The sequence below is a fragment of the Stegodyphus dumicola genome, chromosome 8, assembly GCF_044657685.1.
Source record: "Stegodyphus dumicola isolate Sdum_Otavi_A_Nest chromosome 8, ASM4465768v1".
Taxonomy (NCBI): domain Eukaryota; kingdom Metazoa; phylum Arthropoda; class Arachnida; order Araneae; family Eresidae; genus Stegodyphus; species Stegodyphus dumicola.
The window spans coordinates 109,447,487-109,463,747 of NC_140775.1; the positions used below are offsets into that span (position 1 = coordinate 109,447,487).

Below are 16,261 nucleotides of genomic sequence, written 5' to 3' on the forward strand. Positions count from 1 at the left end.
TCCTATGCCCACAGCCATTTTTCAGAGTGCTGTCATTCAGCAAAGCATACGATTTTAAATTTCTTTCAACTTTAATCTGTTTGTAATTTCTTAACAAAAATGAGTGATTTAAAAGCAAAAAATATTCTCAATAATTTTAATCTTTATTTTGTAAATCATATGTATATAGTAGGTATAGTTTAAAATACACTACAAAGTCCAATATCAGGACTCCACATACAGGCAGGGTTTATATAGCTCTTGGCCTGCCTTTGAGATTATTCTGGGCCAAACCGGTGAGATTTCATTCCAGAATGTTCTCCATCTGTCTATGGCATATCATCAATTTTGTCGCCGAACGGACGATTTTGAGCCAAATATGGCAACGCTGTCTTCCCATGCTGTTTTATGGCAACCCTAAACCTGCTTTGTGGGGAAGCTATGTTACCGCAGCTGGACATTTCGTAACAATATTTAGGTTGCTTGCCATTTTTATATATATCTTTTACCTTATTTTTACATACATGTATACACACAAAAATGTCTATACAGTAAAAAAACAGTGACAACATATTATTATTATTATTTTCTAAAACAATTAAAAACAGAAGTTGTTTTAAAAAACTATCTTTGATCAACTAAAAGGTAAGTAAAATAAATGAGTAATTATGCAAAATAGGAAAGATAAATAATCAAAGCGGTTTTTTTTACCCTTTTCTTTCTTCTCTTTCTTTTAAATAAACATTTGCAGTTGGGGATATTGGTAGGTAAACGTTAACTGATTTTTTTTTTTATCCTCAGTTTTAGACTTTGGATAACTGTCTAAGAGACGCAAACTGTCTAAGAGAAGGGATGCAACCATAGAGGTCTTTCTAAGAGAAACTGAATCATACTTATGTAAAACATAAGGGCAATCATGAAAGAACTTATGCCTTAAAACTTATATAATTACATATTATTGTGTTATAAAATGAATACTAAGCATGTTTCAAAATAATAATTCAAACTAATTTTTACATGCAGTGAAATTTTAAGATTATGTTATGATGATGATTTACTATTTTGTACATATGAAATTGTGTTACATTTCATTATATGAATAAAATATATAAAAATATTCTTTTTCTTTTTTAAGAGTAAATGGGATATAGCAAGAAATAATGTTACATTTCTTTCAATTTTAAAAAAGTCTTGTCAAATATTAGAAGAATCATCACTTGCTGACATACCTCTTCACTTGAATAAATTGTTGGATTTAGTAAGAATAATTTGGAAAAACTCATCATATTTTAATAGAAATGATCAAATTGCCAGTTTATTAGGAAAGGTAAGAAATTTTTTTCTCTGAACCAAATGTATAGTTTTTATTTAAGATGAAAATTAAATTGTAACTGAAATTTGATTAAAAATTCTTGAATTATTCACTTAATTTAGCTCCGCCATTTTGCCTGTTCCCTAATAGTTTCACATAATTTCTGATTTTGCTAGTCAGTGAAAATTTTGAAATGATAACTGTACAATATATACAATATTCTTAAATTAAAAAGCAGTACAAAAATAATAAAAGATTTGATTCTGATTTTAACAAATTGAACATTTACTTCCCTGTATGAAGTAAAGAAAGAACTGTAATCGCAAACAATTTTGGACATCATAAATTTCAATGGAAATATCCATTTTGATGGTTCCCGAATCCACTTTCTCTGTATTTTTTGTGTGGCATAGGTACGTAGGGACAGAATAAAGGAGAATTTTCCAAAATAAATTCTAAAATAAATTTGAAATGTATTAAAAATGGATTTTTTGTGATGCCTGTCCATATGTATGTATCTTGCATAACTCAAAAGTGATTAGCCGTAGAATGTTGAAAGGTGGAATTCTGTATATAAGACTGCTATAACATCTAGTTATGCACCTCTGTTTTTTATTGCAATCAGCAGTATCAAAAGTGTATATAGTATATATCTATACTTTTGGTACTGCTGATTACAGTAAATCAGCCAGTACAGATAGATATATATATATATGCACCTACCCCCCCTTACCTAGCTTTTATTTTCGCAAACGTTCATCATAGACATATATTTCCATTTACAGAGTTGTTTTAAATGATAAAAATGTTCGTGTTCGTGTTTTAAATGATAAAAATGCTCGTGTTCTTGATAAAAATCTAACTTTTAATATAGTCTACTGGTTCCTGTGCTTGTATTTGGGAAAATTTTATACTCGTGAAAAAATAAAAACAAAAGAAGTTTGACTTAAAAATAAAAATACAAGAAAGACAAAAATTGACAGGGATATTTAATTTCAAAATTTGCTATTTTTCAAGTCATTTTCAACTTGTCTTGAGGGATCATTTAATTAAGTTAGAATGATTTGAGGAAATAAGTTTAAATGAAGTGCAGAAAAAAAATGTGTATTATTTAATAGGCCATACAAAGAAATCAGGTGGTGTCCACATCAAATTTTTTAAATATTATTCTTAATTCTACATTGTAAGTTACACAGAGAAGCATAAGACACAAAACCTTAAATTTTAAGAATTATGAAATTAGTAGTTTTAGAATGCAATTAGCATTTAAAATATTACCTAAACATAATCGTGTCAAAAATTGGGATTTATGCGTGTTGAACCTAACTGAAATTAAATTATAATGATTATTATAGTTTGAATTAAAATTTACAAAACTAACAGGAAAGTGAGAATCTTAATTTGTGTTTAATTCCTTAGATTAGAAAGTACTGTGAAAAAATCTGTAACTTACATAATATTATCTTGGTAACATATTATTATCTCATTAGCAGTGAAATTGTTGGCAAGTAGCACAAAATACTTCCAGTAATAGATAAGCAGTACGTTACAACAGACTTATAACATCTGTGCTTTCCTTTGATGTAACCAATTCGATTCTTGATAAGCCGTCTTTTGTTTTTATGAAACTAGGATATAAGTTGGTTGTTATTGCTGTATTTTTCTTGCACTTGGAAAACATTTATTAAAATTTAGGACCTGCTTCCTACAGAACAGAAAGCAGTTGATTATTTTTAAAGTTCTGGAATCTTACCATCAAAAACAGATAGTAATGGACATGAGATGGCCAACTGAATATGGATAACAAAACAGTAAGAGATTGGGACTATTACCTGCGTGAGGTCTGTACTTATAGCATTTTAAACAGAGCTTTTAGTAAAATTGGGCCTAACAAAATAGTAGAAACCAGCAAAAGCCTTTTAATGAAGCACAAAAAAGAAGTGGGTCAAATACTGATTATTTATCATATAAAGAAGCATTAATTCCTTCAGAATTCCACTGAAATGATTAACGCATCTTTGGCAGGATTTGGGCCACTTTTCATGGTTCAGAGGTAGCCAACTTTTGTGGGTTGACAGGATAATGCACAAGTACTGAGAAATAATATTTACCTTAATTCTGTTTTATATTTTGTATTAAGTTGTAATGTTGCGCGGCCCCAACCTACACGCAACAATAGTGGTGACTGCTATGAACTGGAAAGTACACAAAGTCTTGAGAAGGGTTTAAATCCCTTTTTATTCAACTTTAGAAATTACAGATGCGTGCTCTTGACGCTCACAAACTACGCTGACCCGGCGGTAAAACAAAAATAAGAAACTAAAAATGAATAATAACAAGTTACTACCTACGAGGCTCTCTAAACGTAACTAACCTAACCGCGTTCTAAGATACCGCTGATATTTCGGCAAACTTCTGAATATTAAGTTGAAAGATTCAGCTATCTGCCGAGGCAAGCATACAGGCCGAAACGCGTGGTTCTTCAATTTCTACCTAGCCACCTCCACGCTCGTGAAGCAAGAAAGCACACTATCGAACTCGTTTCCCTTCTATTTAATTCAGATTACTTCCGCTGACAATTTGAATACTTTGCGCGTTCTTCTAAAATTTACATACTCTGGCATTGGCAATTCCAGGGGAAAGTAAGGCTTGACAGGAAAGATAGTTTAAACTTAAAATAAATGTTAGTTAAAATAAACCCTACAAAGTAATCATATAAACACATTTAAAATATTTTTTTTTTGGCTTTTTTCATTTTATATTTTATATTTTTTATTGTTATTTATTCATTTATTTTTGTAATGAAACTGTATAGTTTGTTTCTATTCATGAGGCAGTTTATGATATGAAGGTATAATATTCATAATGTAAGGTCTTGCTTTCAACATTTCTGTTAGTATTGGTGTTTTTTGCTTTAAATTCATTTATTGTTTCTGTAATTATGGCCACATGTTAAGTTTGGGGCAAAAAAGTTTGTTTTTATATTTAATTAGAGAAGAAACATACTAATTTAAAATTTAAATTAGCCCCCCCCCTCAAAATACTTAAATTGGCATAAATTTTGAATAAAATTCTGTTGATTTCAAGATATGTTACAACCGAAATAATTTAACACCTCTTTTAGAATGTTTGCTCTTGAAAAAGAGCGACATATATCAGATTGCTTGCTCTCAAATCCAGCAGGCATTTTAAGGTTGCTTTTTTGTCTAATTTTAGATAGTTGAGCTTATAATTGCTGATAATATTATTTTCCCCTTAGTTTCTAAAACTAGATAACTTTGGCATTTGCTCATTTCTGATCATTTGATTACCTTATTTTTGTATGTAATGAAATGCTTTTAAATATCATTTTACAATATATTAATTGTTGAAATCATTTGATACAGGTGACTAGACAATTACTATATCTCTTCATTATCAAAATTTTAATTGGCACGGAATATAATACATAATAATCATTGATTTCAGAGTTTTGAAATTTTAGTTAAGATTCTAAAATTAGTAAATTCTGATTTTATTAACCTAGTTATCCGAGGGTAAGTTGAAAAATAAGTTTCCCCTGTCGACTGTGGTCAGAGTTGTGTATGAAAGTCAAAAAATAGAATGAGACATTAAAGATATGACATACCTTTATTTTATTATTCTCGTACGAGTACGTTGAGACATTTGTCATATTGCTTGATAAGCTTCAAAAAGTCCTCCAAGAAAAATTCACACTTTGCATATGGAAGAAGCGTTGAACGGCTATGAGCGAAAGGCGACACAGCAAGAAAACGCGCAAGTCACCGATACACCATTGGGTAGAGGTCGCTGCAAATCAAGCAGATGGCGCTGTTGCAGTGACTGCGCAAAGCGGAGACCAGCCTCTCATTTGAGCCCCGGTAGGTATGGAGAGAAGGTGCGTTTTGAATTCGTGGTCAAAGGAGGAAGTGAGAGCGGGTTATCCGCTATGAATGGGCAAGTGGAGTATCAGGAACAGAAATTCATAACCGCCTCGTGGAAGTCTATGGGCCAGGTGTGATGTCGAAGCAAATAGTGTCGCACATTCAGTGATGGACGTCAGCAAGTGGAGGACATACCGAGAGCTGGACGGACGCGCACGTCCACTACAGATGCAAATGTCAGGAAGGTGGATGACATGATTAGAGCGAACTGGCGTATCACCATCGATGAAGTAACGGAAGAACTTGGAATCTCACATGAGCGAGCTCAAAACATCATCCACGACATTCTTCGATACAGAAAAGTGTCAGCACGATGGGTACCCCGACAATTGACCTCGACACACAAGGAACAACGCATGAGGGTCAGCCTGGAACATCTCGTGCGTTACCATGAAGATGGCAATGACTTTCTGTTTCGGATTGTGACGGAGGATGAAACGTGGGTCCACCATTTCACACCAGAATCGAAGGCCGCATCTATGGAGTGGAAACATCCGTCATCACCTGTCCGAAAGAAGTTCAAGACAACTCCCTCTGCAAGGTAAAGTGCTCCTCACGGTTTTCTGGGACGCCCAAGGAGTTTTGTTGCTGGACGTTTTGGAGGTTGGAACCATCAATGCTACGCGCTACTGTGACACCCTGTCGAAATTGAAAGAGGCGACTCGGAAAAAGCGGCCTGGCCTTCTCACATTTGGCGTTCTGCTGTTGGATGACAATGCCAGACCACATTCGGCGACGGCAACGCAAAACCATATTCCAACTCTTGGTTGGGAGCGCCTACACCATCCGCCATACAGTCCTGATCTCGCACCAAGCGACTTCCATCTGTTTCCGGCTTTGAAGAAAAATCTCGGGGGAAGGCGCTTTGGAAACAATACTGAAGTGAAACAAGCCGTTCAACGCTTCTTCCATATGCAAAGCCCTGATTTTTTCCTGGAGGGCTTTTTGAAGCTTATCAAGCGATATGACAAATGTCTCAATGTACTTGGTACCTATGTGGAAAAATAAAGGTATGTCATATCTTTAATGTCTCATTCTATTTTTTGACTTTCATACACAACTCTGACCACAGTCGACAGGGGAAACTTATTTTTCAACTTACCCTCGTAGATTAATTCGGAAATGATGATTTATCAAATAGGGCTGTGATGAATTGGTTTTATGTGCAGTGTTATAATCAAGGACATTTTGTTGATTATTTTCATGATTTATTATCTATTTAAGTGATTGAAGTTATGGTTCTTTATAAGATATAGGATATTTGGTAAAGTAAGAATACTTTTTTTTAGAATGGAAGTGTTAAAGATAAGATTGTTATTATGAGTGTTCATTTTAAATTTTATTTTTTTTGGTACTTCTTTATTATAGTGGTCTCCAACCATATTTAGACATTTTAAATTTACACCGAGATCACAACTATAATTTCACCAAGCTCATGAAGCATGAATGGAAAAGTAAACAACACAATATATAATAATAATAATCATACTCACATGTTATGAATATTTTCAAGAACTCTTAACCTTATTATTATTATTTAATTGCATTTAATTGCTGCAGATGATTTGTCTGCAAGCATGTAATTGTTCAATTACATGCTTGCAGACAAATCATCTGCAGCACCTTCACACATATTAAGCTGTTTGTTACACCATTTCATGGACCTCAACTCCTCTGCCCCAGAATACATAAATCTAATAGAGCAGTGATGAATGATATTCTGGTACTACTGAACCAATTTCCAACATCGAGACCTTTCTTCTTTTTGCAGTTTTTAACACTGCAGCTCCAAATGGTTTTGTTGTTAACATAAAGTTTCATGTTGTGGCCATTTTCACGTACTATTTTGTCAGGTAAAGACCTCTTTCTTGGGGGGGGGGGAAACATTATACGAAATTTCCCTCATTACTTGGTAAATTATTAAGGTTGTCTTAGTAAAGATTGTTAACATCATATTCACACAAAATGCAATGAATATATTTTTAAATAAACAAATCAAATAAAAAAAACTCATCAAAAATGGATAGTACAAGAACATGCATTGAGGGCAAAAATGCAATATGGTGCTAATATGTAATAATGTGCCATGATATAAGAACACGTAACTACGATCACTTAGTTAATATACGATCACTTAGTGAGGTATAAGAATATGCAGCCAGATTTTGGCGAGGTATCTCAGTTGATTGGTAAATCAATTTCAGCAGCCGGCAATAATGGAGAAGTACTTTAAAGATTTTTTTTTTTTTTTTTTTTTTAATTTGTGACTATATATCTTCTGAGACATTTGTTTACTCATTTATTTTCAGGTCAACAACTTTGTTTTAAATTTGTGTTCAAAGTTTATGCCTCTGAATGACATATTTAGCTCTGAAAATATAGCAGTAAAAACAACAATTATTGATGTAATTCAGTGCTGTCGGTCATGGATTAAGATATTTGAATTTGTAAGTCATTCTAAAGTTTTTGCTATATTTATTATCAATATACTTAACATATATACAACAAGAATTTTCCTATTTAATTAACATCATGTGTATACTTTCCAGTTAGAAACATATAAGTATAGCTATAAAAATATTGTTTTAAATAATATTTAAACATTTGTAAATTTCTTTCCCTTATTTTAACTTTTTATGGCATTATTGTTTTTCTAATTTCAAAATATAATTATCTTTGTCATGATAAGTTTAAATATAAATTGGAAAAAAAAAAGGGCACTTAATAGCCAAACTTCGGAAGTAACTAAATTAAAAGAATTTTATTATGAATTTTGATGATTTAAACTTTGATTTATCATGAAAGTTTAAACATAATTTTATTAGCAATTGCAAATGTTATAAATTTGTTGAAAAAAGTTCCGAAATCTATCACCTTTCTTCTACAAGTAAAAGGCAGATATATTGAACTGTTTTAAAATACTAAAATGTCTAATATAACACAATTTAGCCTTAGACAGGCCATAATATGCCTTATATAATCTTAGATTGGTCTTCTGTGAACTGAAGTTATCGAGTTTTAAAGATTTAGTTTTGATATTTAATAGCAAAAATAATTTTTGTATTTAAATTTAGCAAAAAGCAACCTTAGTTTGGCATAGATTTTGAATAAAATTATATCAGTTTTGAGGACACAGGCACTACTTCTTCGAGAGTAAAAATGCCTTTAATTTTTTTTTTCTGAAAAAGAGCGATCTATGGCTGATCACCTTCAAAACTGATAGAGATTTATTAAAGAGATTTATTAAAAAGTGTAAAAAGATAGTTGCAATTTAATACTAACAATAGTGAAAAAGAAAGGGAGAGGGAAATTCTGCTGCAGGTTTAATGAGTATGGAATGAAAGGTTAATGCTTTACAATGAACTCATTTTATTTATTTAATAAAAAGATTTAAAAAATACTTTTATATTACTTCAAGTAAATCTGTGGTATCCTTATTCTAAAAATTATAAAAGTTAAGGGAAAAAAAAGGCATACAAAGCCCTATTGTATTACAAAATTATTCAGGTTCATTAATATTCATCCTAATACCATATTGTGTATTTATTTTTTTATTCTATTTATACATGACTTGGAATTTTAATAATATTTATTGAGAAGATGCCATACAATGAAGCTAAACAAAGCTTCTTATAATGCACGTTAATTAGATACCTAATTTCAAACAGAGCAAATGTACTTTTGCTTCCAATTTTATAGATTTCCATAGTAATGAAGTTCACATTTTCTGGCAGCTTGATTTTGTAGAGTCATGACCTTTTCAAAACAGGAATAACAGAAATGGATAAATTTTGAATGTGTCAGATGCTATATATCATAAAAGCAACATCAAAGTCTTCAAGAAGATTGTAGTGAATCTGCATTACTTTACAAAACATCAGCAAAACAAATAAAAGCTTCAATAAAGGACACTAAAATATGGCATATATACTGCAACTAAATTGTTATGTAAATGTAGACTGTTCTAGTACAACCACGAAACAAATTAAAGCTTGAACAAAGGAGACTAAAATTTGAGATATATGCAACATATAGGCTGTTTTAATATAAATAAAGAAATGTGGCCTGTGTGTGAGCTGGAAGTTGGAAACAGTTCAATGGCATTTAATTTATCAGTTAAACCTACAGCATGCATGTTTTTGCTTCACATTCTGAATGAACACCTGAGCACATAAAAATTGCATCATTATGGTTTTTACATTATTTAGCAAAAGTGAAAGTGAATCAGTGTATAATGCAAGTGAGTCTGTTGCTTGTATCCGATTGGATTAGATATAATTTTACTTATAAGTGAAAGACCCATTTGCACTTAAAACTTAAATGGATTTGTATATAGTTTAAACAGGTTGTTATTTAATTAAAAGTGATCTTAAATTTATAATATGTGTATACTTTTCATGTTTAATTTAGTTATGTTCTAAGCATTTTATTTAATTACATTATATTTATTATGTTTTAAGTATATTGCATTTATATATATATATATGTTATGTACTTTGTACACTGTATGTACGTCTTATTGTTATATGTATACTATTGGATATTACTTACTTTGTAAATATAAAAACTATTGTATTGAGCAGAGTTTGTGCCAGTTTCATTTTTATATATGAATCTGTTGTTAATATACTTCCGATACAGTGTCCTTAGGGTCCTCACAGGAGGTGTTAGTATCTCCAGATAGTGGAAGACGTGGAATAAATACTTGCTTACTGCTGTTAGACATCAGATATCCCCATCTTCCATCACCTATCACCTGTATCCGATTGAAGTATTCCGAGCACAATAGAGAAGCTTTTATATGCTTTGTTATTGAATTAGATGAGGTATGAGGCCAAATTGTATGAAACAAACCTGAAATCTCAACCCAATGAGTAACATCATAAGTTGCTATAAAAATCACAAGTATGTTTAAGCCTTATAAAACTTACATTCTTGAACATGCTGTATCTTGAGTGAAGACAATCAGTGCTCATTCAATTTGCGGCGATTCCGGATTAAGGGTTTTTCCGGATTATAGATTATCAATTTAAATCTGGTAAGATGGCATGTAGAAATTATGCAATTAAAATAGGAAACCGTAATTTATAAAATAAAGCGCAATTATGATTTAAAGGGTATCAAAATAAATTAAAAAAAAAGCTTAATATTTATTTGTTTACTGTATTAAACATTTCTTTCAATGTAAGTTGTTTAAGTTGCTTCGTTTTTTGTGCCAAGACTTTCTCTTTAATTCTATAAGCAGACATAATTTCTTGTTCAGTTACAAAGTTCCACTATTCAAATCCTGTAATTGCTGTGTCGAGAATACCGACTAACTTGTCATTTGAAATTCTTTCGTTTTCAATAACCTCTCTGTCACTTTCGTCACTATCGGGAGCGGTATTTTCTGGATCTAGAACCATACAGAAGATTTCGCCATCCGTTAATTGATTCATGATTGGGGCATTGTCGTCGCAATGAAAAACTGTTATATCATCTTCATTTATTACCGCTTCTCCACATTTCTTTACAAAATTGAATAACTGGAAAATTTCACTTTTAGTTTGCGATGTTCGCAAACCTTCAAATTCGCGGCTATCATCTTCACCGTCCTCACCATGAAATATGGTAACAGGCCATAAATTATGCCAAGCATTTTTAACGTATCTGGAGACACATCCTCCCACGATCTTGCGATGCTCCACACAACACATTTTATGCTAAAAAATTTCAAAAAGTCCTGAATAGTCTTGCCATTGTTCAAGAAATTTAAAACATATTTTAAAAATGCTACTTTATATTTGCATTTCACCTCGTGCACTATTCCCATATCCATAGGCTGAATGATAGACGTACAATTTGGAGGGAAGAATAATACGGATACATTATCCTTCACTAAAACTTTAAGTGAAGTATGCGCCGAACAGTTGTCAACAATCAGGACTATTTTTGAGTCATCGGGTAAACTAACCGAATTCAAATGTCGCCGAGCCTCGGGTATAAAATGATTTTCAAATCAATCATTCATCAACGCTTGTGTCATCCATGCTCTTTTTATTTGCGCGATATATAACGGGAAAAATCGTTACTCCTTTAAATGCTCGAGGTCGTGCATGTTTTCCGATTACGAAAAGTTTGCACTTGTGCGTTCCTGCAGCATTTGCGCGCGCTACAATTGTTAGTCTCGCTTTGGAATCTTTGACACCAGTTGGAGCCTTTTCTGTAGAGGTTGCCAAGGTATTTCGCGGTACATATTGCCAGAAAAAGACCAGTTTCATCAGCGTTGTAAATTTGTTCTGGAGATAATTGTTCACTAGTAATGAGTTCAATGAATTCATCTGCAAATTGTTCAGCATCAGCTGAAGCTTTTTCACCTGAAATTTTTAATTGTCTTATACATGCCGATTTTTAAATTTGGTTAATCAACCTGTCGAATATGTGCACTTAGTGTTTAAGTTCATTTCTTCATGAAATAGTTCGGCTTGAGCCATTAGCATTGGACCCGTCAATGGTACGCCGCTGCGACGCTGTCTAAACCCATTCGATCATCACTTTGTCATGATCGTCACTTTTAGCATAACGAACCCTTTTTCTGTTATTCATTGCAATTGGGGTGTCGGAACCCACAAAAAATTCAAAAAGTTCCTTTTTCTTTTTGCTTATGTCACATACAGTTGACTTTCCAGTGTCATATTCCTCGCATAATTTTGAGACGGATATGCCTTTATCCAATTTTTGCAGCAATTCCACTTTTTGTTTGATGGACATCGAAACATGCTTTCACTTTGTGGATCCTTTGGAAGCTCCAGAATTGGAAACTCTTTTTGACATAATCGAAAGTTCAAGCTTAATTTTTATAAAATTGCTCTAACAGTCTGCAAAAAATAATAAGCCGGATCCAATCATTAACTGAAATGCTTTAGAATCAGTAAAGATAATTTTAGTTTAGCTTATACCTTCCGTTATACATTAAACGCATGTGTAAAGCATACAAAAAAAAGTTTGTGGCTTTGAGGTCCGGATTATAGATCATTCCGGATAATGGACGTCCGGATTACGAAATTTGTACTGTAATAGCTTTTAGTGTACATTACTATTTTCATTTGCTCTTTAACAAGTTCTACATTATTTCACTTTTCAAATATATATATATATATATATGTAATAAAAACAAATTTAAAAGTACTGGTGGAGGAGCACTTAGATGTAGAAACGCAGAAATACTGATTGCGAAGCACCTAGGTATCTTAGTACGTAGATCCACTTTGAAGAGAAAGAATTCTGACTGTATAGAATGCTAAAATGTTGAATCCGTAATGACTAGTAACTTGGCAGCCGAGTAAGATTAAATATTCATTTTTATTTCAATTGACTTCTGTGGCCACAATTTGCTTGGCATTTTGGTTGTACTTATTCAAGAACATTTACATTTTTGATTGTGTTATGATAAGAAGAGAGCAGATCAGAATAGCGTCATTGCAGAAAGAGAAGCAGAAGCTAAAGTAGACATTGATCCAGTATGGAAGCTAACCAGAAGAAGGTATCAGTTCTCGAAATTTTGAGTTCAGATTGCAAATTAGCTACATCGTCAGCATTATGCAATCCATACGAGATGGATTGATCTAAAAATGACGTAGTCCAGAAACGTTATTACGATTTTTAATACACACACACACACACACACACACACACATATATATATACATACATAGCACACACACAAAAGAATTAATATGCACTTGGACGATAGAAATATTATAATACCACATCAGTTTGGCCTCAGGAAACAGCTATCTACGACTAATCAACTCTATAGAGTGATTGAGACCATCTCGGAAGGTATTGCTACTAAGAAGATTACAGGAGGACTCTTTATTGATATAGCTAAGGCTTTTGATAGAGTCTGGCTGGATGCTCTCACATATAAATTACACGTTCTGGGATTCCCGGAGTACATCATAAACATTACTAATTCCTACCTCACTGGTAGACACTTTGTTGTTCACGTATCAGGAACAAGCTCTACTCTACACCCAATCCTTGCAGGGGTCCTTGCTGGGACCTACTTATTTTAATATTTACGTAAACGACATCCCCACCAAGCACAACACAACACTTGCTACATGGAGGTAGGAAGTAAGATGGAGTCGCCCTAAACAAGTTTCTCCCGTACCCTGCTCTGAAGCACCGGCGATCCCTACGTGGTGACCAAAACATTGGTTCATTTACCATTGAGTTCTATGGGATTTGACGCGTTCGGATGTAAATATTTTGTAATTACGTCTTAAATATACATATAAATGTATATATTTTCTTTTTCTACAACACTTCAGAGTCCTAAGTATGTGAAAACAACATATTTTTAAACAACATTTCATTCTGAACGGAATTAAATGCTATACTTTTCACAGGACAGTTTTCTCAGAATGGTTTAACTTGAATGAAATATTTTCACAAGTTTTCGTTAATTACGTTAGAAAAAAAAAATAAGGTAATTCGATTTTATTCGGTTAAAGTACAAAAATTAAGATCAAAGTTTATTGTATTATTAATATTAAAATTATGCATTATTTCTTTTCTATTTATAGAGCTTCTTCCTAAAATACTTTCTTAAATATGACATGATTTTTTGGCTTCTGAGGCATCTTTTAAATCGAAAAATGTAATTTAATTTTGTAATTAATGCTCTATTCGGTTCATTTTAAATTAGAGAATTATTAGGAATTAGCGAAATACTTTAAATAAGTATTTCGCTAATTCCTAATAATTAAATAGGTATTAAATAGTACTTGACTTTCTCTGAACATTTCTGAAAGGGAATAAAATAAGTTTTTTTTTTAAAGTATTATTTAAAACTTGTAACTGAGTTATAAAATGTAAAGGGAATAATTCTGTTAATTATACTTATCAGATTTTTTTTACTCTTCATTTCAACAATACATATTCCAAAACTCTTTATTATGTTCTTAAGTGCGCATCTCGTAGAATTTGCTTTACAATACCTTTTAACAGATTGCTTTCCAATACGAACAATTCTTCCTTAAATAGTTTTATAACGTATTTGTCAACAGGATTTCAATTTATGTTTACAATTCAATATTAAGGTTATTATATATTTAGATAACATTTATAATCATTATAAATTAGATATATTTAATAATTAGATTTCTTCAGAGTACTTTCACAGTTGTTTATAAGTGAATAAATTCTTCATTTCAAATACATTTATAAATAATTTAAGGAATATTTAAGTATTTTGTCAAAGGCAGATACATGCTTTTGGCAAGCACATTTTTTGCACAAGCTTTTGCATCCTATTTTTCATTTTCGGCATGTGCAAATCTTTAATTTCTGTGCATTCACTATATTTTTCGTGTAAAGTAATTTACACTAATTTAGCATACACCCGAAAGTTTTACATAAAAAATATATATGAATATGATTTGAATGAAAATTATAAGTATTATTTTTAATACCCACTCAAAGGTCAGTTTTTCTTCAAAATTCCTCCACGATGGCATCTCTCTCTCTTTAGGCAGATAGCCCTTGCATGCGTTACTCTATTTAATAAAAACTTAATCTGACCCATGTGCCTAATTACAAATATTTTAACATACATAATTTTGTATTTATAAAACGTGTAAGCCCAAAGTGATTATTTTTCAGATATATAAAATTAAAACGATGGGTTTAAAATGAGCAGCAGTAAAGTCTCTCTTCTAAAAAATTTTAAAAGGTACATGTTACAATAATATATATATGTGAAAAAAAATTGTTTTATTTAAAACATTTTGACGTTTGGAAAATAAAATAAAAGTAGCGAATACTCTATCAAGGTTATCGAAAGACATATACAATTTTAAATGTACCGTAAGGTATTTTTCATTCTTTAAGCATAACATTTTTCTTAAAATCTATATTTTTGTAATGCAACAGCTTATAATTTTATAAAACAAATTCATAATCAAAATCGCTGTTGTCAGTTATCGAAAAATAACCAAGATGTGATTTTTGCGTAAATGTCACTAAACTATACAAATTGCTATTATCCATCACACTATGAATGTTTCTTTCATGCAAAAGTGTCCCTTTTCCGATTTTTATGGAACTGTCATGTGTCGAAATACTATCAGAATCTTGTAAAGCGAGCTTCTGAATGTAAACAAACAACACCCCATCTGGTGACCCAAGCTTCAAAGCAGTGCTTCACTTTTAGCGCGGGTTGGCCCCTCCTCCCTTTCCTACCTCCATGACTTGCTATGTATGCTGACGACTCAGCGATCTTGGCATAAAGTGAATTTATTAGTCCAGTCATCCAACGATTACAAAACTACATACACGCACTAGAGGTTTGGCTTACCAAATAGAAAATTGAGGTCAATGTTGACAAAACAAAGGCTGTATTATTCACGAAGAAGACTAAAATTAAGGGCACTCTGAAATTCTACAATACTAGTATTCCATGGGCCAAGCAAGTCATTTATCTTGGGGTGATCCTCAATAATACTGTTACATGATCCCCACACATCGTTTCCATTATCAGTAAGTTCCGAGTTCATAAGTCTCAACTCTATCCCTTAATTGCTCAAAACAGTGTATTATCTATAGACAATAAGTTACTTATTTACAAGTCCATTCTCAGACCATTGTTATGTTACGCAAGCCCAGTTTGGGCACATACTCGCAAAACCAACAGGAAAAAACTGCAAACTTGTCCAAATTCTGTACTCAAACAGATAACTAATGCCACCTGGTATATTAGAAATAATAAGATCCAGGAAGAACTGGGCATGGAACAATTGAGATCCCATTATTATAGCAAAAAGTTTTCATGAAAAACAGAATCTTATCTATAATAGTAGTATAAAAATCTGTAGTTACAATTATAATGACCTTAATAATATGGATAGGCTCCTTGCCCAGCTTAACATAACTATTATGTGACATCTGCTGTTTTGTAACCTCATCCTTCATCTTTATCTGGTATCATGTGTCTGTACATTTACATTTTATTTTAGTTTATTTGTAGTGTTGTATGTGTATA

General features: G+C 32.1%; 1 protein-coding gene across 1 annotated transcript in view; it reads left to right on the plus strand.

The window, feature by feature from the left end:
• The window catches only part of LOC118187326 (dynein axonemal heavy chain 2-like), a 280,776-nt gene that overhangs the window by 62,242 nt on the left and 202,273 nt on the right, over nucleotides 1–16,261 (plus strand). The window contains exons 6-7 of the mRNA XM_085822256.1: nucleotides 1,115–1,306; nucleotides 7,545–7,682. Of these exons, the coding sequence (XP_085678382.1) occupies nucleotides 1,115–1,306; nucleotides 7,545–7,682 (330 nt within the window). The remainder of the gene's footprint in view (nucleotides 1–1,114; nucleotides 1,307–7,544; nucleotides 7,683–16,261) is intronic.